Genomic DNA, 27,576 nt, shown 5'->3' on the forward strand with positions numbered 1-27,576 from the left:
CACCCCCACTCCCCTAAAAATCCAACCCCAGGGAGCGCAGCGAACAGGACGGACAAACAGGGTATGGAGTGATAATTTGTGTGGAAAGGTGCAGAAAGCTCTGCCAGCTCAAGAGGGGAGTTCAGCTGGCAAGAGGGAGCTTAGCCATGGTATTTACCCGGCAGAAAGCTGCGTCTTTTGCACTTGCCAGAGCAGATGTAGCCACACAGACAGAGCTCCCATGGAAACATGCAGCCACCCAGGTCTCAGGCTGCAGGGAGTGCCACAACCTTAAACCGCTAATGGATGGTAGTAGGGAAGACAGTTGTGTGAGGTGTGACCAGGTGGATGATCTGCTCAGCATGGTGACAGAGCTAAGAGAGGAAGTATGAAGGCTAAGGAGCATCAGGGAGCGCGAGAAAGAAATAGATTGGTAGAACCGGGCTCTGACCTCCTTGAGAGAGAAACTGGAACAGCCACCAGAAAAAAACCCCAAGATCAAAGAGATCCCGTATCCTCCCCCTGCCAAGCTGAAGGCTGTGGCCAAATGGAGAGCTGTGAATGGAGGCAAGTACACATGCTAGGGGAGGCAAGCGAACCCACTCCTTGCCCACCTCCCCTAACCAGGTGCCTCTGTATGATAGGTATGAGGCTCTCGATGAGGTAGGCCAGCCAATGAATGATGTGGAAGACGGTCCGACTACACCGGAGGAGTTGCCGGGCAGAAAGTACTAACCCCCGTTTAACAACCACCTCCACGAGGAAGAAAAGATGGGTTATCGTTGTGGGTGACTCCCTTCTGAGGGGAACAGAAGGTCCAATATGCCAGGCAGACCCTGTTCTTAGGGAAGTCTGCTGCCTCCCTGGGGCCCCGGTCAGAGACATCACTAGGAAACTTCCTAGCCAGGTATGGCCCTCGGACTATTACCCACTGTTGCTCTTCCATGTGGGTGGGGATGAAGTGGCAACACGTAGCCCAAGGGTGATTAAAAGAGACTTCAGGGCCTTGGGAAGGTTAAGAAGGGAATCTGGAGCACAGGATATCTTTTCTTCTCTCCTTCCAGTTGCAGGCAGTGACATTGGAAGAAACAGATGCACTCAGTCTGTTAATACATGGCTCCGTGGCTGGTGTCACCGCCACAATTTTGTGTTTTTTGACAGTGAGTGGCCTACATGGCACCAGGCTTGCTGGCATTGAATGGGGCTCATCTTTCTGAAAGGGGGAAGAGGGTGTTAGCTCATGAGCTAGCAGGGCTCATTGACCAAGATTTAAACTAGACTTGATGGGGGAGGGGGATATTATCAAACGTGTTGCTCTGAGATGTGCTGGATACGCTGCAGCACACTTGAATTCTTATGGGGCCAGGGGCTGGGCTGGGCCAGGAGGTCCTGAGGCAATAGGAGCCAAAGGGAAACATGGGTAAAACAATTCCAATGAAGGCCACCTGGAGAGCAGAACAAAGGAATTGCAGCCACTCCAGCCAATAAGTCAGCTCCATCAGGTGCCCAGCTGAAGAGCACAGACACAAATGCACCTAGCATGGGAAACAAGTAAGAGGAGTTAGAGACATGCACACGCCTCCAGGGCTATGATCTTATTGGCATCACAGAGGCATGGTGGGATGGCTCCTATGACTGGAGTGTTGGAATGGAAGGAAAATCCATGGTCTTGAAAATCTCCAGAGAAGGGGACTCCACAACCTCCCTGGGCAGCCTGTTCCAGTGCTCTGTCACCCTCATCGTAAAGAAGTTCTTCCTCATATTTGAGTGGAACTTCCTATGTTCCAGCTTGTGCCCGTTGCCCCTCGTCCTGTCACTGGGAACCACTGAAAAGAGTCCGGCTCCATCCTCCCTCAAACCGCCCTTTAGATACTTATAAACATTGATAAGGTCTCCCCTCAGCCTTCTCTTCTCCAGGCTAAAGAGTCCCAGCTCTCTCAGCCTTTCCTCATAAGGGAGATGCTGCAATCCCTCAATCACCTTTGTTGCCCTACGCTGGACTCTTTCCAGTCTCTCTTGAACTGGGGAGCCCAGAACTGGACGCAGTATTCCTGCGATGGCAACTTCCTTCTCCAAGTGATAGAGGAACCAACAAGGAGAGGAGCCATGCTGGACCTTGTCCTTACCAACAAGGAGGGGCTAGTGGGGAATGTGAAGCTCAAGGGTAGCCTTGGCTGCAGTGATCGTGAAATGGTAGAGTTCAAGATCCTTAGGGCAGCGAGGAGGGTGCACAGCAAGCTCACTACCCTGGACTTCAGGAGAGCAGACTTTGGCCTCTTGAAGGATCTGTTTGGTAGAGTGACATAGGATAAAGCCCTGGAGAGGATAGGGGCCCAAGGAAGCTGGTTAGCATTCAACGATCACCTCCTCCAAGCTCAGGAGCTGTGTATCCCAAGAAAGAAGTCGTCAGGCAAAAAAGCCAGGAGGCCTGCATGGATGAATCGTAGAATCATAGAATCGTCTAGGTTGGAAGAGACCCTTGGGATCATCGAGTCCAAACATCTACCCTACTCTACAAAGTTCTCCCCTATACCATATCCCCCAACACCACATCTAAACGTCTCTTAAACACATCCAGGGATGGTGACTCAACCACCTCCCTGGGCAGCCTATTCCAATGCCCGACCACTCTTTCTGTGAAAAATTCTTTCCTAATGTTCAGTCTAAACCTACCCTGCTGGAGCTTGAAGCCATTCCCTCTCATTCTGTCATTAATTACCTGTGAGAAGAGACCAGCACCAACCTCTCTACAGTGTCCTTTCAGGTAGTTGTAGAGAGTGATGAGGTCTCCCCTCAGCTTCCTCTTCCTCATACTAAACAGTCCCAGCTCCTTCAACTGCTCTTCATATGATTTGTTTTCCAGGCCCTTCACCAGCTTCGTTGCCCTCCTCTGCGCTCGCTCCAGCACCTCGATATCTCTCTTGTATTGAAGTGCCCAAAACTGGACACAATACTCGAGGTGTGGCCTCACCAGCGCTGAGTACAGGGAAGCACTGTACTCAGTGAAGAAGGAGCTCCTGGACACTGAAGAAGGAGCTCCTGGACATGCTCAAAAGCAAAAAGGAGGCCTACAGAGGACGGAAGCAAGGACAGGTAGCCTGGGAGGAATACAGAGAAACTGTCCGAGCAGCCAGGAACCAGATTAGGCAAGCTAAAGCCGAGATAGAATTAAATCTGGCCAGGGATGTCAAGGGCAACAAGAAAAATTTCTATAAGTATGTCAGGGATAAAAGGAAGACTAGGGAAAACGTGGGCCCTCTCCAGAAGGAAACAGGAGACCTAGTCACCCAGGATATGGAGAAGGCTGAGGTACTGAATGACTTTTTTCGCCTCGGTCTTCACCGGCAAGTGTTCTAGCCACACTGCCCAGGTCGCACAACGCAAAGGCAGGGGCTCTGCGAATGAAGAACCACCCACTATAGGAGAAGATCAGGTTCAAGACCATCTAAGGAACCTGAAGGAGCAGAAACCCATGGGACCTGATGAAATCCATGCACGTGTCCTGAGGGAAATAGCAGATGAAGCTGCTAAGCCGCTTTCCGTTATATTTGAAAAGTCATGGCAGTCTGGTAAAGTTCCCACTAACTGGAAAAGGGAAAACGTAACCCCCATATTCAAAAAAGGGAAAAAAGGAAGACCCGGGGAACTACAGGCCGGTCAGTCTCACCTCTGTGCCCGGCAAGATCATGGAGCAGATCCTCCTGGAATCTCTGCTAAGGCACATGGAAAATAAGGAGGTGATTGATAACAGCCAACATGGCTTCACCAAGGGCAAGTCGTGCCTGACAAATTTGGTGGCCTTTTATGATGGGGTTACAGCATTGCTAGATAAGGGCAGAGCAACAGACGTTATTTACCTGGACTTATGCAAAGTGTTTGACGCTGTCCCGCATGACATCCTGGTCTCTAAACTGGGAAGACATGGATTTGATGGATAGACCACTCAGTGGATAAGGTATTTGCTGTGTGGCGCAGTCAACACGCTGGAGGGGAGGGATGCCATCCAGAGGGACCTGGACAGGCTTGAGAGGTGGGCCCGTGCAAATCTCACGAAGTTCAACCAAGCCAAGTGCAAGGTCCTGCAGCTGGGTCAGGGCAATCCCAAGCACAAATACAGGTTGGGCAGAGAATGGCTGGAGAGCAGCCCTGAGGAGAGTGTCTTGGGTGTTTTGGTGGATGAGAACCTCAACATGAGCCGGCAATGTGAGCTTGCCACCCAGAAAGCCAATGGCATCCTGGGCTGCATCAAAAATAGCGTGGCCAGCAGGTCGCGGGAGGTGATTCTACCTCTCTACTCTACTCTGGTGAGACCCCACCTGGAATACTGCATCCAGCTCTGGAGTCCTCAGGACAAGAAGGACATGGACCTGTTGGAGCAGGTCCAGAGGAGGGCCACGAAGATGATCAGCGGGCTGGAGCACCTCTGCTATGAGGAAAGGCTGAGAGAGTTGTGGCTGTTCAGCCTGGAGAAGAGAAGGCTCTGGGGAGACCTTATAGCAGCTTTCCAGTACCTGAGGGGAGCCTACAGGAGAGATGGGGATGGACTCTTTATGAGGGAGTGTACCTATAGGACAAGGGGTAACAGTTTTAAACTAGAAGAGGGTGGATTTAGATTAGACATTAGGAAGAAATTCTTTACTGTGAGGGAGGTGAGGCAATGGAACAGGTTGCTCAGAGAAGTTGTGAATGCCCCATCCCTGGAAGTGTTCAAGGCCAGTCTGGATGCACCCTCAGTCTTACTGCACCCTCAGTAAGTTTGCGGATGACACCAAGCTAGGTGGGAGTGTTGATCTGCTTGAGGGTCGGCAGGCTCTACAGAGGGACCTGGACAGGTTGGACCAATGGGCCAAGGCCAATGGGATGAGGTTTAATAAGGCCAAGTGCCGGGTTCTGCATTTCGGTCACAACAACCCCAAGCAACGCTACAGGCTTGGGGAAGAGTGGCTGGAAAGCTGCCCGGCAGAAAAGGACCTGGGAGTGTTAGTGGACAGCCGGCTTAACATGAGCCAGCAGTGTGCCCAGGCGGCCAAGAAGGCCAACAGCATCCTGGCCTGTATCAGGAATAGCGGGCCAGCAGGAGCAGGGAAGTCATCGTGCCTCTGTACTCGGCACTGGTGAGGCCTCATCTAGAGTACTGTGTTCAGTTTTGGGCCCCTCACTACAGGAAAGACATTGAAGTGCTGGAGCGTGTCCAGAGGAGAGCCACCAAGCTGGTGAGGGGTCTGGAGAACAAGTCCTATGAGGAGAGGCTGAGGGAACTGGGCATGTTTAGTTTGGAGAAGAGGAGGCTGAGGGGAGACCTCATTGCCCTCTACAACTACCTGAAAGGAAACTGTAGAGAGGCAGGGGTTGGCCTCTTCTCCCAAGGGAATAATGACAGGACCAGAGGAAATGGTATGAAGCTGCGGCAAGGGAGGTTTAGATTAGATATTAGGAAGAATTACTTTACTGAGAGAGTGGTCAAGCACTGGAACAGCCTGCCCAGGGAGGTGGTGGAGTCACCATCCCTGGAGGTATTTAAGAAACGTGTAGACGTGGCTCTTCAGGGCATGCTCTAGTGCCCGGGATTGTTGGTTTGTGGTGGGGTGTTGTGTGTGGGGTTTAGTTGATGGATGCTGCTTTTTTTTTTTTTTTTTTTTTTTTTTTTTTTGGGGGGGGTGTTGTTGTTTGTTTGGTTTTGTGTTGTGTTTTTTTTGTTTGTTTGTGTGTTTTTGTTTGTTTTTTTTTTTTTTAATGTGGTTGGACTCGATGATCTCAAAGGTCCCTTCCAACCACTAAGATTCTGTGATTCTGTGATTCTGTGTGGATGGGGCTTTGAGCAACCTGGTCTAGTGGGAGGTGTCCCTGCCCATGGCAGGGGGGTTGGAACTCAATGAACTCTTTAAGGTCCCTTCCAATCCAAACCATTCTATGATTCTACTTTATCTTTGTGTACTGGGTCTGGCTGGGATGTTATTAACTTTCTTCATAGCAGCCTATGTGGTGCTGTGTTTTAGATTTGTGACTTACTTTCACCTGTTAAACTGTCTTTATCTCGACCCACAAGTTTTGTTTTGCTTTTGCTCTTCCTATTCTCTCTCCCAGAATGCGGGCGGGGGGGGGAAGTAAGCAAGCAACTTTGTGGGTGCTTGGCTGCTGGCTGGGGTCAGTCCACCACACTTTGCAATGTAAATCTGCATTACATACAGTATTCAAGGTGCAGGCATATCACAGCTTTTTATATAGACAGCAATTGGTTTTGGCATCGTCCCATGTGTCCATCCGTCATGTCCCGCCCCTGCCAAATTCCTAACATTTTACTTGTTTCTTAGCATTGAGATGGTCTATTTATAGATCTGTTACAACCAACATTTTGGTACTTCCAAGACCCCACTATTGTGCAAGTATTTAAGTTTATGCACTTAATTTTATATTTAACATTCAACTAATTGCCACGTTTGTTGCATTATATCATGCAATCATTCTGCAACTCTAACCAACTTCCATCTTCCTTACCCTGTTCTGTATCATTTACAAGTCACCACCTCAGAGTTTAAAAGAAATTAAAGGTCCCCAGTGCAGCTCTTTTTAGGACTCATTCAGGGTCCCATCACGTTTCTTTATCAGAGGGAATTATATTCTTACCTGGTTTCCTACTTTTTAGCCAGTCATTTATCCATGTAATATTCCCTTCCACTCCTCAGTGGTCTAGTATATTCAAAAACCCTTTGCCGAAGAATTTTATTCAATGCCATTTTAGCAATTCAATGGATCACCTGAATCTCCCTAGTCTGCAGTAAACACCACTGCAAGTGTTTAAGCAGAAATGCTAAAGCTTTCAGAAATCTTAATTTGAAACTCTTCAGCCAAACAATGAGTTAATATTTTCTGCTATTAAAAACAATAACCTGAAGGCTACTGGAAATGAAGTAGATACAGTAATTTTAGTGAGACTGAAAACAAAACGCAGTGAGCTCAGAACAAAACTTTTATTTCAAGAGAAGTCAGAAACAACTCTTGACTTCCCTAATCACTTTAAAAGCAGTAATTTTAACATAGAGAAGTGAACAGCCTGAACACTTAAGAACGCTCAATCCTGTGTTGTAAGTAAGGGGGCCTTTTAAATGCAGATGGATAAATTATCAAAGAATCATGGAATAGGTGAGATTGGAAGTGACCCTTTGGAGGTCTCTAGTCCAATCCCCCTGCTCAAATCAGGGTCAACTAGAACAGGTTGGTCAGGGCCACGTCCAGTCGGGTTTTGAATAACTATAAGGATGGAAACCCCACAGCTTCTCCAGGAAATCCATTCCACTGTTTGACACCACTGTAATAAGTAACTAAGGGTAATTTGCTGATCAAACAGGTTAAGCAAGAGGAACGAACCCATTGTAGCAGTCTTGAGAACTTCCTATTTAACCAGAAGATACACGTCCACAATGTTATCTGGCAACACCAAACATGGGAACACCCTGTTTGACAAGAAAGGCTTAACCACAATGTCATCAGAATGTGTTACCTTGAGCGAATGTTAAACCGTTAATGTCTTGCTAACGTGTGCCATTGTACCAATCAACCCTGAAAAGAATAGATTGTATAAGCTGATTCTGTGAGGATATCTTATCGAAATTGCCCCAAGCAAGAAGCCCCTCGGAAGAAGCCGAGGGGCGTACCGAAGATGTTGCAATCGACCTCTGTGAAGATAAAAGGAGTCATTTAGCTTTGCCTGAATTTGCGAGTCTTTGGTGGAGCTGCGACTCCCCGGCCGCCCAGCACTGCTTTTGCTTTCCTACCTTAATAAATATTTAATAAATCTATTTCGGACTCGATTTGTCTTAAAATTCAACTATAACAAATTTGGTGCCGTGACTCGGATCCAGACAGCCAACTCAGAATTCAACTCTGGGAGGGCGCCCCCATCTTCGGATGGTCCTGGAGGAGATTCCGACTTAGCTCACCTGGATTTTCCGAACTGAGATAGGAAAGCAAAAAGAAAGAGAAAGGAAAACTGCAGTTCCCCGTAATTTTTGTGCACAAAGAGCCGGACGAAGACTCGGGAGTGAATAAGTATATTGCGGTTCCGTTCGGTCGGGGATTGGGTACCCGGGGTGCGAGTGACTGAGACGTCCACTGGGCTTAGTAGCCCACCGGACGAAGTGAGTGTGGACCTCCTAATAGTGCGGTTCCCATTGTCTGCGAGGGCGTGGGCCACGAACGGAGGGAAGCGAGTGAAACTTGAGTGAGAGAAGGCGCTCCCGGAAGATGGGACAGAAGAAAAGTAAGGCTTCTGGTTCCATACAGAAGATACGGGGTGGGGGTGGGCTCCCTGATATACCCCAAGATAGCCCATTTGGCCTAATGATTCGATATTGGGATAGTTCCCCTTCCCTAAAAGGGAAATCCAAGGAGAAATTGGTCTATTATTGTATGGAAATATGAGGAGGAAAACAGATAAGAAAAGATTTATATTGGCCAATTCATGGATCCTTAGAGGATTGGATATGCCAACAATTAAACATATACATTAACAACAAACGACCATTTAGTAAGGAGGAGAGTGAATATGCCTTTTTATGGATCCTGAGCACGGCTCAGGCCGCCAATTTGTTTCCATTAAAGGAAAAGAAAAATGATAAAAAGAAAAGGTGGGACATAGACGAACCTCCAGTGTCCCCCCCACCCTATGTCCCCCCTCCTCCGCCACCACAAGGTCCTGAGCAAGATCTCCCTCCAACAGCACCTACAGAACCTGAGGAAGAGACTCCTCCTTCTAATCGAAGAATAACTAGAAGTCAAATCAGAGAAAGAAGGGAGGAAAATTTATTGTATCCCTTAAGGGAGACTGCTATGGGGGGACCACAACCCGGAGTTGGATTTGTATCTGTACCCCTCAGCTCCGGGGATGTGAGGGAATTTAAGAAAGAAATGGGACACTTGTTAGAGGACCCATTAGGGGTAGCAGAACGTTTTGATCAATTCCTCGGGCCTAACATTTATACTTGGGACGAGATGGAGTCTATTTTAAAGATCTTGTTCACAAACGAAGAACGAGGAATGATCAGAATGGCAGGCATGAGACACTGGGATCAGAGGCATCAGCATGGTCCCGCCGGGGATGTAAAATGGCCCTTACAGAGGCCCAATTGGGACAATCAAGACCCCGCACATAGAAATAACATGGTTGATCTCCGTGATATGATAATTCAGGGGATTAGGGATTCTGTACCTAGAGGGCAAAATATCAATAAGGCCTTTAATGAACAACAGAAGAAAGATGAAACCCCCACCGAATGGCTGGAAAGATTGAGAAAGAGTTTACAGCTATATTCTGGGTTAGACCCCAATAGCCAAGTGGGTCAAGCCCTGCTGAAAACTCAATTTGTAGCTAAATCTTGGACAGATATAAGAAGAAAGTTAGAGAAAGTAGAAGACTGGCAGGAGAGGGGGTTAGATGAGTTACTACGAGAAGCTCAGAAGGTGTATGTGAGAAGGGAAGAAGAAAGTCAGAAGAAACAAGCCAGAATCCTGATGGCTGCTGTAAGGGAAGGGCAAAATCAGGGAAAGAGAAGAGAAAGTCCCTGGAAGGGCCCAGTAGAACCGAGAAGAAGGAGATTTGGTTCGCAGGACATAGAATGTTTTTATTGTCGCAGGAAGGGACATCTGCAGAGAAATTGTCGGAAAAGAATGCAGGATGAGGAGATTTATAAGGAAGATTAGGGGGGTCAGGGGCTCTATTTGCTGGGGACCCCTAAGGTTACCGAGCCCTTGATAAAATTGAAATTGGGTCCTCAGCATGAAGTGTTCGAGTTCCTCGTGGACTCGGGTGCCGAAAGATCAACCGTCCAAAAGTTACCATCTGGATGTGTTGAATCAAAGGATAAACTCCAAGTAATTGGTGCAAAGGGGGAACCTTTCAAGGTGCCCCTGATAAGGAATGTAGCAATAGAAGCCCCAAATAAAGATGGGGTGGGAACATTTTTATTGGTCCCAGAAGCTGAATATAACCTTTTGGGACGAGACCTGATGGTGGAATTAGGAATTAATTTGGAAGTAGACCAAGAGATGTTAAAAGTAAAGTTATGCTTATTAACCGCTGAAGATGAAGCCAAGATTAATCCAGAAACTTGGTATAGCCCTGGATCGGTGGGAAAATTAAATATCAAACCGATCACAGTCTCTATAAAAGACCCAGACCAGCCAACTAGGATAAAACAGTATCCCATCTCCAGAGAAGGGAGAGAAGGGTTGCAGCCAGTAATTGAGAGACTTTTGGTCCAAGGACTTTTAGAACCTTGTATGTCTCCTCACAACACTCCCATATTGCCCGTAAAGAAGCCGGATGGGTCCTATCGCTTAGTACAAGATCTGAGAGCCATAAACGAACGAACCATTACCCGGTTCCCTGTGGTGGCTAACCCACACACTATACTTAATCGGTTAAGTCCAGAATATAAATGGTATAGTGTTATAGATTTAAAAGATGCTTTTTGGGCCTGTCCCTTAGAAGAAGAATGTAGAAACTATTTTGCTTTCGAGTGGGAGGACCCCAGAACCCATAGAAAACAACAATTACGGTGGACTGTTTTGCCCCAGGGATTCACAGAATCCCCAAATTTGTTTGGACAAGCTCTGGAACAATTATTGGAATCCTACGAATTAAGTCAGGGATTAATCCTGATACAATACGTAGATGATTTATTGATTGCAGGAAAAACTCAAGAAGAAGTCAGAAATGAGAGCATCAAATTATTAAACTTTTTGGGCCTCAAGGGGTTAAAGGTTTCTAAGTCCAAATTGCAGTTCACTGAAGAAGAGGTAAAATATTTGGGACATTGGCTCACAAAGGGACACAAGAAATTAGATCCCGAAAGAGTGAAAGGAATTTTATCCCTAACAGCGCCCACTAATAAAAGACAGATAAGACAGCTGTTGGGATTGTTAGGGTATTGTCGACAATGGATAGAAAATTACAGCAGTAAAGTAAAATTCTTGTACGAAAAACTAACTAAAAATGGGTTAGTAAAATGGACCCCTGAAGATGAGAAGCGCTGGGAGAACGTGAAAAGAAACCTGGTGGAAGCACCTGTCCTCAGTTTACCCGATATCCGTAAACCCTTTCAACTTTTTATCAATGTGGATAACGGGACAGCTTATGGGGTTCTGACCCAAGGGTGGGCAGGGCAGAGAAAGCCTGTAAGATATTATTCTAAAATACTAGATCCTGTAAGCCGCGGGTGGCCCACTTGTTTACAAGCAATAGTGGCCACTGCATTATTGGTAGAAGAAGTTGGAAAGGTCACCTTAGGAGGTGAACTAAAGGTATACACCCCCCATAACATTCGAGGAGTATTGCAACAACGAGCTGATAAGTGGCTTACAGACAGTCGATTACTAAAATATGAGGGAATTTTGATTAACTCCCCTAGGTTAGAAATGGAAACCACCTCTGTTCAGAATCCTGCCCAATTTTTATATGGGGAACCCAGGGAAGATTTGACACATGACTGTCTCCAACTAATAAATTTGCAAACTAAGATAAGGGAGGATTTAGAGGAAGATGAATTAGGCGAAGGGGAGAAATTATTTGTGGATGGTTCCTCACGAGTGGTTGAAGGACAACGGAAATCGGGATATGCTATTGTGGACGGGTATACCTTTCAGATAAAAGAGTCAGGACCATTAAATAAAGCTTGGTCCGCACAAGCATGTGAGTTATATGCTATGATGAGAGCATTAAAACTTTTAGAAAATAAAATTGGAACCATTTATACAGATTCAAAGTATGCCTTTGGGGTGGTGCATACCTTTGGAAAAATTTGGGAAGAGAGGGGCTTAATTAACACCCAGGGAAAGGGATTAGTCCATGAAAAACTAATCCAAGAAGTTTTAAAGGCCTTAAGAGGTCCACTAAAGATAGCCATAGTCCATGTAAAAGGACATCAGAAGGGACTAACCCATACAGTAAGAGGAAACAATCTAGCCGACGCAGAGGCAAAACGGGCTGCCTTGTTAATGGTTCAGACCTTGGGAGAGGAACCTGAAAGGCTAAAAATAGAGAAGACTTTCACTCTCCAAGAATTGGATAAGCTAAAACAAATTGGAGCAAAAAGAGATGGTGATAAATGGCTGCTACCAGATGGTAGGGAAATTCTTCCAAAGGGATTAGCCAGAGGAATACTAAATAAATTACACCATAAAACCCATTGGGGAATTCAGGCTTTAGTGGATCAGTTTGAAACAAAATATGCCTGCATCGGAATATACGGATTAGCCAAAAGGATCTTAGAGGGATGTTTAACCTGTCACAAAGTGAATAAACGACAACTTAGGGAGAAGGTTCAAGGGGGTCGTGAACTGGCTAAAAGGCCCTTTGAGAAAATACAAGTGGATTTTACTGAATTACCGAAGGTTGGGAGATATCAGTATTTATTAGTCTTGGTTGATCACCTTACGCACTTTGTAGAAGCCTTCCCAGTGATAAGGGCTACTGCAAAGACAGTTACTAAAATCTTCTTGGAAGAAATTATTCCGAGGTATGGAACTATTGCGGTAATTGACTCAGACCGAGGCCCACATTTTACATCCAAAATAATTAAAGAAACAACTGAATTGTTCGGTACAAAATGGGAATACCATACTCCCTGGCACCCACAAAGTTCCGGGAAAGTAGAAAGAATGAATGGGGAAATAAAGAAACACCTAACCAAATTTATGGTGGAGACAAAAATGAATTGGACTAAATGTCTACCGCTGGCCTTGCTTTACATTAGAACTCAACCTAGGACAGATACTGGTATATCCCCCTTTGAAATGTTGTATGGGATGCCTTATGACTTTGGATTATTAGTAGAGCACCCAAAGGTCGAGGATAAAATTTTAACAGAATATATTTTAGAACTTACAAGAAGGAGACAGGAACTAAGAAAGAAGGGTTTGGTAGTACAAAGACCTCCCTTGGACATTTCCATACACCAAATCCAGCCTGGAGACCAGGTATTAATCAAAACCTGGAAAGAAACCTCCCTAACACCCCGTTGGGAAGGACCCTTTGTTGTTTTACTTACCACAGATACGGCTGTACGGACAGCAGAAAAAGGATGGACTCATGCCAGCAGAATTAAGGGACCTATCTTCCCAGAAAGGTGGACCGTAACGTCAGAACCAGGAGACCTCCGAATGAAGATAAGGAAAAACGAGACCGGTAAATGAACCACTCCAGAAGGGAAGCAAGAAATAGTTTACATCAATGGTTCCAAATACCACCTGGAAATACCCTACGAAAAGTATATTTTGCACCTTGGAGTGAGGAGAGAATACCTGACCAAACGGGGGGGGGCTGGATTATACAAACTGACAGGAACTCCTCAGGTTTTTCCTTTTTGCTGTGAGACGGAGACAGAAATACCTGAATTGCCCAGTATAGGAGATCTCCGTGGAATACCCTGCGTGAAACACCCCACTTCCGGACATTTATGTTGGGTTGTTTGCCAATGTTTAAATTGCGATAAAGAATGGTCCTGTGTTTCATTTAAGAGACAATCTTATTGTATGAAATGTCGCAATAATTTGACACATACCAGGGAACAACGGGCTCAAGCAGAGATTCGTAAATTATTTTGTGGGTGGGAATTGTCAATACCCGAGCTTTGGGAAATATATGAAACAGACTGGTATAGAGTTTTAAGACAGTGTGTTATAAGATTTGCCTGGAAACGGGCACAACAACCAAACAGGTGGAAATATATTTGAGAGGTAACTAACTCTTTAGACCTTGGAAATTATTGACAGGATAACAGCAAAATCCCCCTGAAGACTACCTGCTGCTGCCGAGAAGATATTAATATCCCGTTGCTCTCCGCAAAAGAGTAGACGAGGAAGGCAGAGAGGTACTGAACAGTGGGGGAAATGAAAGCTGGTATCCTATTAATGGTATTAATTACCACGACTTTAGAAAATGAACATCAACCCTTCAATTGGACCTTAGGTCGATGGGAAGATTCAATAGAAGTTCGGTATAATGTGACAGCCGGACCCCCAGAATTCCAAGTTAAATTGGAAGAATTAGTCTTTTATGAACTAGACCCACCCGGTCGACAAGAAAGAGCAATAAAACCTTTTTATCTCTGCCCCAGTTCGAATCCAGGGAAAAGCTATTGCAATTTCCCTAATCACTATTACTGTGCATATTGGGGATGTGAAACCATAGCTTCAAACTGGGATGTAGCCAGTAAAGATAGATTTTTAAATATAATATGGGGGCCCAGAGGATGCAACCCGCCAGCTTCTAGCTGGGATGGACACATAGAGGGCTCCCATCTTGGCAACTGTAAGCATGTTATATTAGAAATCCTGCAGCCTAATGACCATGGATGGTTATTTGGACGAACCTGGGGAATGCGATATTGGGAATCTGGAACTGATAGAGGAGGACTAATATTCATTCAAAAACGGGAAGTTAAAATGTTCCATAACCGGATTAACACCTTGTTTGTCCACTGCTGTTCTCAAGAAAAATGCCTCAGAATTTTGTGTACAAGTTACTGTGGTACCTAGAATCCTCTTACATGGGGAAGAAACTATGTATTTACATTGGAGCAATTCAGGACATAAAATCAACAAAAGAGAGCCAATATCTGCAATTACTATAGCTACTCTACTTGGTTTAGGGGTCGCCGGGACCGCCACTGGTGTGGGAGAATGGCTAGCTGAGAAGGGTCACGTAGACATGATCCAGCTGGCCGAGCAAAAGCTTGAGAAACATCGGATTCAGCCCCCGTAACTGCTGGGCTGGCAAGGACACCTTGTCCTTGACTATAATTGTTGTATGATAACAGGGAGGTTGCAGCTGCTCAGGCATGGGAAAAGAGGATGAAAGTAACTGTAAAGAAGGAACCAAGGGCGGAGTTGATCTTTCTAAGAACTAACCAATCATGAGCTTAACTTTTGTAATATGTATGAGCTAATTATGTTAGGACATAAAAGGCAACTGTGTGAATCAATAAACGAAGCTTGCTGATCACTCATATTGAGTGGCCCTGTCTTCCCTCCGTCGCGACAAATGGCGCCCGAACAGGGACCCTACAGAGGGCTGAACCTGCGAGCCACGGTCAACGGAGTCTCAGTGCTGGTCCTGTAAGCAGCGCAGGAGGCGAAAGGGATTAAAGGAAAAGGTCCCCGCGCCCAAGAGCGAAAGGGATTAAAGGAAAAGGTCCCCGCGCCCAGGAGCACCTATAGAGAGTGTCCTGCCGGCTACGCGCCGCCGAAGTCTGAAAGGCTGCAACAGCGCGCTGACGAAGGTATGAATAGACAAGCGGCGTATGATTTGCTCAAATGCTTTTTAGAAAAGCGGAGCGTTCAGGGTATAGATTGTAAAAGGGAGTTGCCTGGGTTATCAGCGTATGGAGTAGCGAGAGGTTGCTTTGATAATCCAGATACGGTTTTTGAACACGAGGAATGGCGTAAATATGAGGATAAATTGTTTGACGAAGTTATATGCGATAATAAATCAGCCAAAAAGTTGATAAAGCCATGGCAGGCAGTCGCTAACGCCCCGTTGCAAACCGAGCTGAGGAAAAAAAAAAAAAAAAATTAAAAAAAAAAAAAAGAGAGAGAAAAAAGCCGTTCACTCAAAAAAAAAAAAAAAAAAATCCCTTCATATATGGGTATTAAGCAAGGAAGAGAGGAACCATTTGGCCTATTTATAGATCGAGTAGCAGACGCCATACAGGCGGCCGGGGTGCCCGATTATCTCAGAGGCACTATACTAAAGCAGTGTGCTATACAAAATAGTAATCCGGCCACACGCAACATCTTGGCTACATTGCCAGGGACATGGACTATCGAGGAAGGACTAGAAAGGATGGCTCAGGTACCGGTAGGGCCACAGGCAATGTTAGTTGAGGCAGTAAAGGAACTAGGGAATAGTTTAAAGGAACACGCGCAGGCTACGCAGAGTCAAGTTCTTGCAGCCCTTGCTCCTTTGCAAGCCTCCGTTCAACGATTAAATGCTAGTGAATCATCTCGCCCGCGATGCTACCGTTGCGGCGCTGCTGGACACATCAGACGGAACTGCAACGCCGGCTCAGTATGGTGCAGAAACTGCCGGTCGGACAACCACAATGAGACTGCATGTCGCGCTTCTAAACCGGGAAACGGACGATTCAGCGGGAAAAGCCGCCCCGCGCCGACACAAAAAGCGGCTGCATATCCGGCAGCACTCAATCCCTTCAGCTCAGACCAGCCACAAGCGGAAGCCTCGGCTTGGACCTGGCAACAGCAGTAGATTGTACCCTGTTGGACTCAAAGCCTGTCCGGATTGCTACTAGCACTCAAGGACCAATCTGTATCAATGGACAAGCTGTCGGAGCACTACTTATAGGCCGTTCATCGGCCACCATGCTGGGACTTAATGTGTTGGTGGGACTGATTGATAAAGATTACCACGGTGAGATCCAGATCATGGCCCACACGTTATTCCCACCACTCTTCATCGCTAAAGGCACCAAGGTGGCGCAATTAATTCCCCTACCACATCTTGCGGGGGCCCTTCAACCGCTGCAGGAGCAACCTCGAGGGCAAGGTGGTTTTGGATCTACGGGACAAATGGCCTTGCTAACTATCGGCCTGCACCAACGGCCACGACGATCGGTTACGGTGCAGTACGGCGACCAAACCATCTCACTTGTCGCACTTTTGGATACTGGTGCCGATGTTTCTATAATCAGTACACGGAAATGGCCGGCTCAATGGCCGACCTACGCGAGCAGCGCCACGGTCGCGGGAGTAGGAGGATTGACCCTTGCTCGCAAATCACCCCTTCTACAATGGACCATAGGGGACAAGGTACCATCTGGGTTCCCAGCCGTTGGGTAAGGCCTGCCATCGACCACCCTGAAGTCGCCACTGAAGGTGACCCGACTAATCACCGTAAACCAACGGACTGAGACCGCTGCGCCTGAGTGTGAACCACGAGGTCGCAAAGACAGAAATTAATTGTACAGTCTGTGGGGTCTGTAACCCCTAGGTATTATGTGCATGCTATTTGCTTAGAAGTTGAAACAGAGAAAATGGTTAATTTAGGTATAGAAAGCTTTATAGTAGTTGCCTTAGTTGTAAGCATAAGAGCCATCCCATATAGCGAGATGTTTGACCCACGAGAAAATGTGTGGATAACTTTAGCTCGGTCACTCAACACAACCAGCTTTTGTGCAAGCCTAGCAACACCCCGCTCCCCATTTACTACGTGCCTTATAGGGGTGCTCTTGGAGTCTGGTTGGGTCTGTCCGGATGGCTGAGAAACCTTTTACAGACAGGATTGCTAGTCTTAATCATTGTACTAATAGCGTTGCTTTGTGTGAGTTGTGTTGTCTTGTATGAAAACCCTTGTGTTACGGATGTTTAACCAAGCCTGTGTCATTCAAAATAAAAACGGGGGAATTGTGGGAGAATGGCTAGCTGAGAAGGGTCACGTAGACATGATCCAGCTGGCCGAGCAAAAGCTTGAGAAACATCGGATTCAGCCCCCGTAACTGCTGGGCTGGCAAGGACACCTTGTCCTTGACTATAATTGTTGTATGATAACAGGGAGGTTGCAGCTGCTCAGGCATGGGAAAAGAGGATGAAAGTAACTGTAAAGAAGGAACCAAGGGCGGAGTTGATCTTTCTAAGAACTAACCAATCATGAGCTTAACTTTTGTAATATGTATGAGCTAATTATGTTAGGACATAAAAGGCAACTGTGTGAATCAATAAACGAAGCTTGCTGATCACTCATATTGAGTGGCCCTGTCTTCCCTCCGTCGCGACACACTGGCATAACCTCCTTGGTACAACAACAACAGAGTCTAACATCTCTAAGAGCTGCAGTAGACGAAGATTTGGCCCGAATAGAAAAATCTGTTTCCTATTTAGAGAAATCATTGACCTCATTGTCAGAAGTAGTTTTACCGAATCGAAGAGGATTGGACCTTTTGTTCATGCAAAACGGAGGATTATGCGCTGCCCTAGGTGAAGAATGTTGCTTTTATGCTGACCATACAGGGGTAGTAAGAGATTCGTTAGCTAAGCTGAGAGAAGGATTAGAGAAAAGAAAACGGGAAGGAGAGGCTCAGTCCTCCTGGTATGAATCTTGGTTTAATCTGTCACCATGGCTGACTACCTTAATTTCTACTTTGGCAGGACCCCTCATAATGTTACTATTGGCTCTGACTTTTGGACCCTGTGTCATTAATAAACTTGTAACCTTTTTTAAAGGCAGGTTAGAAAAAGTGCAGCTAATGGTGATGAAGCAATCAGAACTGGAAATGAAAATTATACCGAACGAAAATCCTGAATTAGATGCCGCTTGTGAGGTATTGTCTAGGTTTGATCAGCAAATCACTTATAAATAAAAAAGGGGGGATTGTAATAAGTAACTAAGGGTAATTTGCTGATCAAACAGGTTAAGCAAGAGGAACGAACCCATTGTAGCAGTCTTGAGAACTTCCTATTTAACCAGAAGATACACGTCCACAATGTTATCTGGCAACACCAAACATGGGAACACCCTGTTTGACAAGAAAGGCTTAACCACAATGTCATCAGAATGTGTTACCTTGAGCGAATGTTAAACCGTTAATGTCGTGCTAACGTGTGCCATTGTACCAATCAACCCTGAAAAGAATAGATTGTATAAGCTGATTCTGTGAGGATATCTTATCGAAATTGCCCCAAGCAAGAAGCCCCTCGGAAGAAGCCGAAGAGGGGCGTACCGAAGATGTTGCAATCGACCTCTGTGAAGATAAAAGGAGTCGTTTAGCTTTGCCTGAATTTGCGAGTCTTTGGTGGAGCTGCGACTCCCCGGCCGCCCAGCACTGCTTTTGCTTTCCTACCTTAATAAATATTTAATAAATCTATTTCGGACTCGATTTGTCTTAAAATTCAACTATAACATTTCATAAGCACAAAATCCCATTCTAGTAAAAATTAGTCACCTGCCAAGATAAAAATCCTTGGGGGAAATATTATCAAGACGGCTTCTATCATGCACAACCACTACAGAAGAGGCATAGAAGAAATGCTGCACACAAAGCTTGCTTTAAGAAGTTGATAAGTCTCTTAAGTGTGTGGCAGAGAAAAAAGATTTCATTGCCTTCAGTTTAGGAAGCACTCTTCCTAGGAGTGTGACTGTCACTCAAGAAAGCAACTTCACCTACAGAAGGGTTACTGCACTATTAATTCTAGCAGCCTCATGCTACCAGGTAAAAAAAAAAAACAGGATGACTACAATAGTAAATATTTTTCTCTTTTCAGTAACTTTTAAAACAGTGTTTAAAAATATTGGTGATATGTTCTTACCAAGCTTCAATTTTAGTGTTACTATCATATTCCTCCTCTTAAAGATGAGACATTACATAAAGCATGCTTAAGTAGAGATGTAAAATAGTTACTGATTACTGTTAGGTACAAGTCAATTGTAAGCCACATGCTTGCCAATGCATTTTATCTTTCAACTCCAACTCCTCCAAAGACTGTTCCCAACTACTTTTGAGCAGCCCACTCTGAAGAAAAGTGTTTGCTGCTAAATAGCCTCACGTCCCTTTATCATTCTGGGGATTTAAATTCTGAATTAAGTTTTGCCAGACATAAAGGATACAGACCAGAACATCTGTATGGCACAATGTTATCAGGGCGACATAACAAAATGAATTCTAAGCATTATAGGCTTAGCAATGTCTTCACGTTTCAGGAGACCTGTCCTCCCATTCACAGTAAAATGCTATAAAAGTGATCAGATTCTGTAGGGTCTCCAAAATGTCAAGATAATAGTTAAACTTGCTTAATAAGCTAAGTGATGTATTTGCTTTTTATCAATCCAATTAAATGGTCAGTATTTTTGTTTCTGAACCTGCTCTTATGGAGATTAGTTCACTATTTGCATCATTACAAGCTTTGGGATTAACACTTAGTAATGTATATAGTAAGCGGACACTAATACACAAGTAATCACCCTTGCTTAAAGGCAAGTCTACCTTTAAAGAGTAGGAACAGGCTATTGTACTGAATGCATATCCAACAGTGTTACTCATTATAACAAGTGATTAACACCATGCATTTACTGAAGCTCCTGTTTTAGTGCTAAAAACCCCCACAATCAACCAACCCCAATGATGATCTATTTAAATATAATACTCCAAGTTAGTAAAACCCTTACCTTTGTCAATGTGAACTTCTAGAATCTTCTTCTCTCTAACAATTTTTCTGCCAGTGCAGCTCTTGCACCAGTCCTTGGGGCTTATACACTCCCCATGCCCCTGACACTCCATACATACAGACTGAATCTGTTGCACCATTCCTGGACCAATCTGGTGAATTCTGATTTGCATGCCTGTGCCTCTGCAATTAGGACAGCATTCTATTGCACCCTTCCTACCGCCATGACCTGATGACAGAGTGAGAATCAGTTACATTTCCAGAAGAAACTAGAAGGTCAAAATATATTTGGAGCTTCAGAAATAACTAATGTCTAGTTTTAGTGCTGAAGTTACCTTCACATTTGTCACAGATCACATTCTTTTGCAAAGCCAGCTTTCTTGTTGCACCATTATACAGATCTTCTAAGCTTATCGACAACTTATGAACAACATTTTTGCCTATAAGGGAAGGGGAGGGAGGGGAGAGTATATTTATTCAAATTTGATAGCTTGAGCCCAAAATTATAAGTTTCCCATATTACTATGTTCAAATTGCATTAGAATAAGTCTTTAAAATCTTTAACACTTCCTATATATCTACTTCTGCTGTTATCAATAGCTTTTTCCTATTTTATCTTACAACTATGTAATGATTATCATTGTTTTCTTAGTAATCTTTTTCAGAAAGAGCCATAATACTACTCCGTGAAAGTATAAGCAATAAGAACAAAATGCACTGAGATTTAGGTTTAAGATTTTAGCGTTGTCTAAAGGGTGAAAATAGACAGGTATGTTTGGATAACTACAGGGAAGTAGGAGATAGTTCCTACGGCCAATGAAATACTACCACCACCCCTCCCCCCCCCCTCCCCTTTCCCTCAGAAGTTACCCAAAACAGTTGGGCAATTGGGCTTTTACAATCAGGAACTGGTTTTGCCAAATAAAGTTCTAATCGAATCCAACTAACAAGTTCTTGCTTACTGAAAATGTTTTGCTATATGAAGTTGTATGACATTTTGATAAAGACCTTCTTTTCTTTTATTTACCAGCACTGCATATGAACTAAGAAATTATATAGTCAGCACTACTCTTAAACACAGTTTTAAAATTAATATTGACATCTTTGCCGATACTATCGGTCTGAACTTCAATTTGGATTGGCATTTTAGCTTTACTGCAGCTTTAACCCAATTCCACTGGACAGGCCAGTACAGAAGAACAAGGACATCTCAAATGAAAATGGCTTTGTTCATTTATATGTTCTTACTTTTAACTAAGGTCTTTCAGCTAGAAGTGATTTAAAAACTCAGATTTTGACAGTACACTTACAGTACCTTAGTTACCAAGTAAGATACTTTACCATCCCATTCCCATTCTATTTTATTAAAAGCTAGGCTTATCCTTAAAGGCTTCCCAAATGCAGAGTCTAGCTAGGTGTTAAATTAACATAAGACAACTCACAGATCTAAACTACCAGTGTATAAAATGAGTACCCTTCTCATTACACAGGCACCCCTTTCCCCTACTCATTTTAGGCTTTAAAGGCTAACAACAGTTTTAGATAGTTTCCGGAATACAGCTATAAGATCATAGCCTATAAGATAATAGCCTTGATGCAGTCTTGCAAGCCACACTGTTCACCCGAGGCAAACTTCAGCACTCTTTCATGTACAATGGTCATACTGTTAAGTCTAGGGCAGCATCAGAAGTAGGAACATTACCTCGTCTCTCCCTTTGCATCCTGCCACCACCTCCAAAGAACAAGTCAAATATGTCCATGGGTGACCCAAAACTACTACTGGAGCCACCCTCTTTGACAGCCTGCTCACCACCTTTATCATACAGATCTCTCTTCTTCTGGTCAGACAGTATCTCATAGGCTTGGGAAATCTGTTTGAACTGTGAAAGATGCACATTAAGCCTCAGACCCCAATCCTGAAGCAGCAGCTCCCCCAGGAGTCCATTCCCCCTGTCCTCAACCTGACAGTCCTCCCTCAAGTGCCCATTCCGCCCCCCCTCCCCCAGTCAGGTCCAGCCAGAACCCCTCTCTCTTCACCAGGGGCTCTCATTCCTACCAACCTCCCCCACAGGGTCCTTCAATTTACCATTAGACCCCTCCCCACTCCAACCAGGCCCCTGGCAAGAGAACGCTTCCCTCCCCACAGACAATAGGGTCCCCCCAAACCAAACCTCTCCCCTCCAAAAGCAGCAACAATATCTGGAAGGGTCTTTATAATCTCCCCATCCAAGCCCCACGCTATAGTCAGACCCTAGGCATAAATCAGGGGTGACTCCATCCCAACCCTTTCAGCAGCTTCGGTCCAGCTCCCGCTCCCTCAACACTAACCTTCTCACCCTCATTGGGGTTCTTATCAGGGTGATATTTTAATGCCAGCTTACGGTCTCTTCCAACCTAAACTATTCTATGATTCTATGACCTGTGCAGATGGTCATAGAACAGTGTCTGGTTGCTGGGTTATGTGTCCTTCAAGTTCTCCCTCCTTCAAAGAGGCGCCCTTCCTGCACACCGTTCTGCACAAAGTGCTGCGCAAACTGACATGCCACACCCTGGCTGATGCACCATGCTGTGTTTGCCTGTCTTCGCAGAGCAAGCACATTTTAGTAAATGCCATAAATGTGAAAACTCAGTACCTAGCCCATGTCCATACTGCTATATGAGTCATACTCAAGTCACGAGATAAGGTATTGATCCTACTGCCCTAATGACTTGTATTACTAGTGCTTACTTTACTACTTGCAGCATGGAAAAAGCATTGACCCCATAGGTTGCCTGGACACACCAAGAGCCTGTAGTAATCTACAAGGGCTGCTTGGACAACTTGAGCTGTCTACCAGCAACAGGTGCTGCTGTAGAAAAAGCTACATCCTCTACCCTCAGTATGTCAGGAGGGGGAAGGCTATGAATTGGTCTACTGGAGGCCTAAGGACTTCAGCCAGTCCTGATACTGAGAAATTAATGTGACATGGGTCTGCATCAGAGTATGAGAGCCATATTTAAGAGCACCACCTTGTGTCCTAGGCCTCCAAAACCCCCTTTAATGTCTGAACTGTCATGTGCTCGTAATTAAGTGACAGCAACCTGGTGATCAGCCACCTCGCATCCTAACGACAAAACAGTGACCCTAATGATGGCACCTAACTGACATCTGTGCATGTCACCATATCTTTCAATGGAAGTAGAACCAATAGGAATTTGTTGCTGGTGGGATGCTATTGTTACTAGTCACAAGAACCTAGTGACATATTTCTACTGCTTTCTGTTTCATGTTGTCCCCAAACTTCAGTAAAGGTTTTCTTTCTGATCTCATGAGAGCTTAATCTCCTTTAGAAGCTCTTTGTAAACGAGTTGTTCTGTAAGCAATTACTCAGATTTCTGTGCAAGTCATCCCTCAGTTTCTAATAGGATGTAGAGAAATTGTCTGATGGCTTGGTTTGGGGGTTTGTGTGTGTTTTTCTCCTTTGCAGGTAGTAAGCTGGTTATGGTGTCAGAGTAGGATTGTACTTGATAACAATGGGCATATATGTGCTACTTAGGCAGGGGTATTTCCCTAGGAACATAGAAAAAGGCGAGTTAAGCCCATGCTTGCACAACTGTACAGAAACCTAAGATTGCATATTTTTTGCTGCAGGGGGCTATACCTCTTGCACATATATTTTGCACATGTATATAGGCTGTCGACACACAAGCCAGGTTGAAATTCATTAGTTCCTACTGCAGAAGTAGGAGGATTAAATCACTATGTTATGCTGGAACTGACCATCAAGTCTTTAAATGGTGCACCTCATGTACAACATTTCCGATGCCTGTAGATAGGACACAGCTAGCTATTTTCAATAGAGCCAATTCATGAATAAAGTAATTCACATGGGCCAACAGTGTACAATACCTTTTAAATGTTAATTAAAGCACTAAATTGAGCTGCCTTCAACTCTTACAGATAAAACTGCATGGTATATGGAAGATTTGCCAGGGGTAAAGCCTCTTCCTAGATTATATAAGAAATTTAATAACATTTTCCAAAACAGTACTGTAATTGCGTTGAATGCCAACATGCCAACAATTTTACAACTTAGAACTGTAGCTAGAAGATAAAGATTTTTACAGTACTATGGTAAATGTTATTACTGTTCAGGGATATTATAGGCATCCACGACCTCCAGGAGCTCCAGGGCCTGGGGATTCCTCCTGTCTGAATGCTGGAGCCCAGCCTGGGGACCTGGGGTCTCTGCCCAGACTGAGGGACATGGCTGCTGCTTTCTTATTTGCAGGTTCAACCAGTAGTGCAGCTGAGCATGTATCCCAGACACAGACATCCAGACACTGACATGGCTGGCTACAAAGACTGACAGAGACAAGTCACTGCCTTCAAGACCACCTACATATAGGACACACATAAAGCATGTAACAGAGACAGCCAAGTCCCCTTCCTCTTTGGCTGGAAGAAACAGGTCGCTGGTGAAGGCAAATACATGACACTCTAGATTCACAGAATCACAGAATCACAGAATGATATGGGGTTGGAAGGGAACTCTGGAGATCATCTAGTCCAACCCCCCCTGCCAAAGCAGGTCCACCTAGAGCAGATTGCACAGGAACGTGTCCAGGCAGGGTTTGAATGTCTCCAGAGGAGACTCCACCACCTCTCTGGGCAGCCTATTCCAGTGCTCTGCCACCCTCAAAGTAAAGAAGTTCCTCCTCATGTTTAGATGGAACTTCCTATGTTCAAGTTTGTGCCCGTTACCTCTTGTCCTGTCACTGGGCACCACTGAAAAAAGACCGGCCCCATCCTTCTGACACCCACCCTTTAAGTATTTATAGGCATTGATCAGATCCCCCCTCAGTCTTCTCTTCTCCAGACTAAAAAGACCCAAGTCCCTCAGCCTTTCCTCATAAGAGAGATCTTCTAGTCCCCTAATCATCCTTCTAGCCCTCTGCTGTACCCTCTCCAGCAGTTCCCTGTCCTTCTTGAACCGGGGAGCCCAGAACTGGACACAGTACTCCAGATGGGGCCTCACCAGGGCAGAGTAGAAAATGGGAAAAAGAACATTCAGGTCATTTTTGCAACCTATGGAATGCACAACTGGAGGCACCAAATTAACCCATGAGTTTTCTATATATGCCAGAATGCCCCCTACCGCTGCTGGGATGGGATTTGCTATGCAAACTAAATGCACAAGTAACCTTTTCTGAGAATGCCATACAGCTCCTTATCCTTCCCTGAAACAGCCTGGAGAACCCAGATCTGCTTGCTTGACACATGAAATATCAGAAGAATCCAAGGAGAATATTCTGAGCACTGTACTAGATGTGGTAATTCCCCTGGTATGAGCTTCTAAGAAACCAGGTAAAGCAAAAAAAAGTCCAATAGAAATATAACTAAAAGAGGGGGCCAAACCGGTGAGGGTGCATCAATATCCTATTAGGCTGGAAGCTCGTAAGGGCCTCAAACCTCTGACAAATACCTTCATACAGTGTGGACTGATCAGAGAATGTTGATCTGAATATAATACACTGATCTTACTAGTGAGAAAGCCTCGTTCCCAGGAATATTGATTAGTGCAGGATCTTAGGCCCATAAACCGGATAACCAAAGATATACATCCTACGGTGCTTGACCCCTATACCCTGCTAGCACCTGTATCCGAAAACAATGCCTACTTTACAGTGTTAGACTTAAAAGATGCTTTTTTCTGCATTCCAGTGGATGAACAAAGCCAAACACTCTTCACCTTTGAATGGGAAAGTCAAACTACTGGAAGGAAAGGACAACTTTGGTGGACTGTTCTAGGCATAAATCAGGGGTGACTCCATCCCAACCCTTTCAGCAGCTTCGGTCCAGCTCCCGCTCCCTCAACACTAACCTTCTCACCCTCATTGGGGTTCTTATCAGGGTGATATTTTAATGCCAGCTTACGGTACGCCTTCTTCAACTCCTCAGCAGAAGCACTGGGCTTCACCCCCAGCACATCATAATACAGGGTCTCCTTCACCATGGCGACAGACCTACAAGAACACTAAGCAATTAATCCCAACATACGGACACACCAACCCCCTCATCAAAGGAAAGAATCAAAATATACTACACAAAATCGAGAACTTACAATTTACAACCTTTCTGGAAAATTCCAAACTAATATCCACATCCGGGGAATTTTGAACCGACAAAAAACCCCACCCCCGGAAACCCCACCCTCTTAGTTGTTCAGGGGGTGGTGAATCAAAGGGAAGAGACCCAGTAACAGGCTATGAGTCGGTCATGCTGTGATTACCTCCCTAGACTACAGTTCCCGGCAAACACTGCGGTCCACCCCAAACTGCAACTCCCAAAACACACTGGCCCTTAGCCGCGTCCTGGGCCGTGCGCAAAACTATGAATGGTCCCTAGGCTATTCGCGGTTCCCAGTATGCACGGGGAGCAGCTTTGTCGCAGTGTTCATTATATTCATGTCTTAGTGAATTATTTCCAGGGCGTGGTAGCAGTTCAGTTCTGATTCCCTCTATTAAATGTCCTTTTTAGTTGGTTTGAAAATTCAGTGAATGGATACCAACACTGGGCTTTAAGCCCAGTTTTAGATATAATATTGATGGGTATGAAAACTTTCACCTTTAATATTTGTCTAGTTGTCATCCTGCAACATAGCTATCTCACCAGCTTGTGCCTGTTTGGACAAAAGGGGAATTTTTTTCTGTCAGTTGATGACAATATGACTAAAAACTTACTTTGGTATTTGTGCAAGACTAGGCAACTAGTAAACAGTTTATATGAGCTATAAGACAGATAGGAGCCACTCTTGATATTCCCATTCAATTGAAAACAAAAAATTGTCTTAGTGAAGGCAAGGAGAGAAGGAAGTTATATTAGTCTGTTTTAATTATCCACATGGAAGGAAGTGTACAACCATAAGTGACCAGTATGGTTGGTAAAACAAGCTAAACTTTCAAAATTCTTTCCATTCAAAAATTACATCTGTTCTTCAATTATCTTTGCTTTTCCAAAATGATCAGAGAAATCTGCAATGATATCTACATTAAGGGTATGTGGAAGGAGAGTATCTGCTCCTTTAAGGGTATCTGGTCAAAAAAAGAACATACAGAGACAAACTTGACCAACAAATGACAGGTGGTGATGAGAACAAACCTGGTCAGTCACACTGGGTTACCAAGAAACAGCAGGCAAACCAGGACTTTGCAACTGATAAAGATGCAAACCTGAGGGTCCAGGATGTTAGAGGGGGCCAGTGGGACGATGCCAACTGATGAAGCAATGTGTAGGGGGAGGGAATTGGGGAGGGACAAAGTGGGAGAAGACAGAAAAGAGTATAAAAGGGGCCAGTTGCCTGTAAAATGGGGCTGGTTAGTACACTTTTCTGGCTGAGTCCTGTGCCTGATCACCACAGTCTGTTCTATCTTTATTAAATCTTTTCT

The 27,576-nt window shown here is 44.9% G+C and overlaps 1 protein-coding gene across 1 annotated transcript; it reads right to left on the bottom strand.

Moving 5' to 3' along the window:
- Positions 1-1,184: 1,184 nt before the first annotated feature.
- LOC141476784 (dnaJ homolog subfamily A member 1-like) lies at positions 1,185-26,144 on the bottom strand. Its single transcript, XM_074165584.1, has 5 exons — positions 26,013-26,144; positions 21,851-22,028; positions 20,484-20,588; positions 20,150-20,377; positions 1,185-1,192 (listed from the first exon to the last, which is right to left on the bottom strand). The coding sequence occupies exons 1-5, from the start codon at positions 26,142-26,144 to the stop codon at positions 1,185-1,187; spliced, it is 651 nt and encodes a 216-aa protein (XP_074021685.1).
- Positions 26,145-27,576: the final 1,432 nt, after the last annotated feature.

Source organism: Numenius arquata, chromosome W (genome assembly GCF_964106895.1).
Source record: "Numenius arquata chromosome W, bNumArq3.hap1.1, whole genome shotgun sequence".
Taxonomy (NCBI): Eukaryota; Metazoa; Chordata; class Aves; order Charadriiformes; family Scolopacidae; genus Numenius; species Numenius arquata.

Excerpts from the sequence above, each read along its gene's own strand:
- LOC141476784 (XM_074165584.1), bottom strand. The coding sequence starts at position 26,144 with ATGGTGAAGGAGACCCTGTATTATGATGTGCTGGGGGTGAAGCCCAGT. Across the intron at positions 22,029-26,012 it reads ACCCCAATGAGGGTGAGAAG|TTCAAACAGATTTCCCAAGC; the intron begins GTTAGTGTTGAG and ends CATCTTTCACAG. Across the intron at positions 20,378-20,483 it reads GATCTGTGACAAATGTGAAG|GTCATGGCGGTAGGAAGGGT; the intron begins GTAACTTCAGCA and ends CTCTGTCATCAG.